Below are 1,491 nucleotides of genomic sequence, written 5' to 3'. Positions count from 1 at the left end.
CCAGCAAGCCTTGAAACGTTAAATGGGAATGGTTTAAAATTCCCAGCAAGCCTTGAAACGTTAAATGGGAATGGTTTAAAATTCCCAGCAAGCCTTGAAACGTTAAATGGGAATGGTTTAAAATTCCCAGCAAACCTTGATAGATTAAATGGGATGCTGATGGACTTTCCAGCTGGGAGGTGGCTGCACTCCCTCCCCTTCAGGAAAGGCAGACATTGTTCCACAGAGTCCCTGAGGCTGGAAAAGCCCCCCAGGACCCTCCAAGCCCAACCTGTGAGCGATTCCCACCTCGTCCCCCAGCCCCGAGCTCCCAGTGCCCCATCCAGGGGAACCTCCCCCGTGCTGCATCAAGCAGATTGACTTCACAAACTGAATTAAACCCCATCCCTGAGGTCTCCCTGACCTGCTCCGGCGTCGCAGTCCTCCGAGGAGACGCTGTTCTCCGAGACCCTCCTGCCCAGCGCCGTCCTCCTGGGCTCCCTGGGCACCTGCTGGGGACAGAGCCACCCCCTGAGCTGCCTGGCCACCCAGGGGCTGCTGGGGGTAATCCCTTAAGAGGCCCAGGTGTCACTAGCAAAGCTGCTTTGCCGGAATAAACAAGTCTGGCAGGTGACATCTTCTTTAAAAGTTTGATCACAGAACCGCCTGACCCTCCGTCACCCGGGGAGCACCTGCCCTGGGGAGGTCACCTGGTGCCCTCTGACAGTTCTCCTGGCTGGAAAAGGGGCACCAGGACCAGGTTTTCGGGCGGTTCCCACTGCACACACCAACTCTGGTGTGGATTTTTGCCGCTCACACCATTTCTGCTGAGGTCTAAAATCAGGTGGAGGGTGAAAGGAGAAGCCACCCAAAAATTTTCAGCCACAGGAAAAAGGGAACTGGTAGTACTGTAATAAAAGTTATCTCGAGTTACCTGCTTGGATTTGGACAGTTCATGCATTTGGTACCAAATAATTCCCTAATTAGGTCTGATAAAGCTGAGGCTTAAGCAGGAGAGCAGGAGAGATAAATATTCCCAGCTCTGCAGGATAATCACTCCCTGCCAGGCTGCAGAGCTGCACAGGGTGTCCCTCAGCACCACACGGATGCTCTGGCTGCCCCAATCAGATTTCACACTTATTTGTTGACACCAACTCCCCAAAATCCAGATCCCAACAAAAGAAACCGGGAAAAGAAGTTTCCACAGCTCTGGCAAAACCTCCCGAGCACAGAGTCCAGTCGGCCCCCACCAAGGTGGGGTTGTTTTCACAGCTGAAAGCCAACCCATAAAACCCTAGAAGGTGCTGGATCTTTTGTTGCCTCCCCAGGAAGAGTTAAATCACAGCTGGAAATGCAGACTGAGGCTAATGCAGGGGGAAAAAAAAAAAGGCAGGTTTGGCAAGATGCTCCAACCACACATTCCCCCCTCCCCACTTTTCCAGCGAGTTTCATATTTGCTGCTCCCCAAACTGAAGGAAATTCCAAAAGTTTATTTTAACACTGCTCTGTAAG

General features: G+C 52.2%; 1 protein-coding gene across 1 annotated transcript in view; it reads right to left on the bottom strand.

The window, feature by feature from the left end:
* The window catches only part of LIMA1 (LIM domain and actin binding 1), a 23,495-nt gene that overhangs the window by 13,698 nt on the left and 8,306 nt on the right, over positions 1-1,491 (bottom strand). Inside the window, exon 4 of the mRNA XM_017838859.1 lies at positions 404-488. Coding sequence (XP_017694348.1) covers positions 404-488 — 85 coding nt within the window. The remainder of the gene's footprint in view (positions 1-403; positions 489-1,491) is intronic.

Source organism: Lepidothrix coronata, unplaced genomic scaffold, assembly GCF_001604755.1.
Source record: "Lepidothrix coronata isolate B3197 unplaced genomic scaffold, Lepidothrix_coronata-1.0 Scaffold365, whole genome shotgun sequence".
Classification (NCBI taxonomy): Eukaryota; Metazoa; Chordata; class Aves; order Passeriformes; family Pipridae; genus Lepidothrix; species Lepidothrix coronata.
Note: the sequence above shows the minus strand (reverse complement) of the source record. Positions and strands in the feature narration are given on the sequence as shown.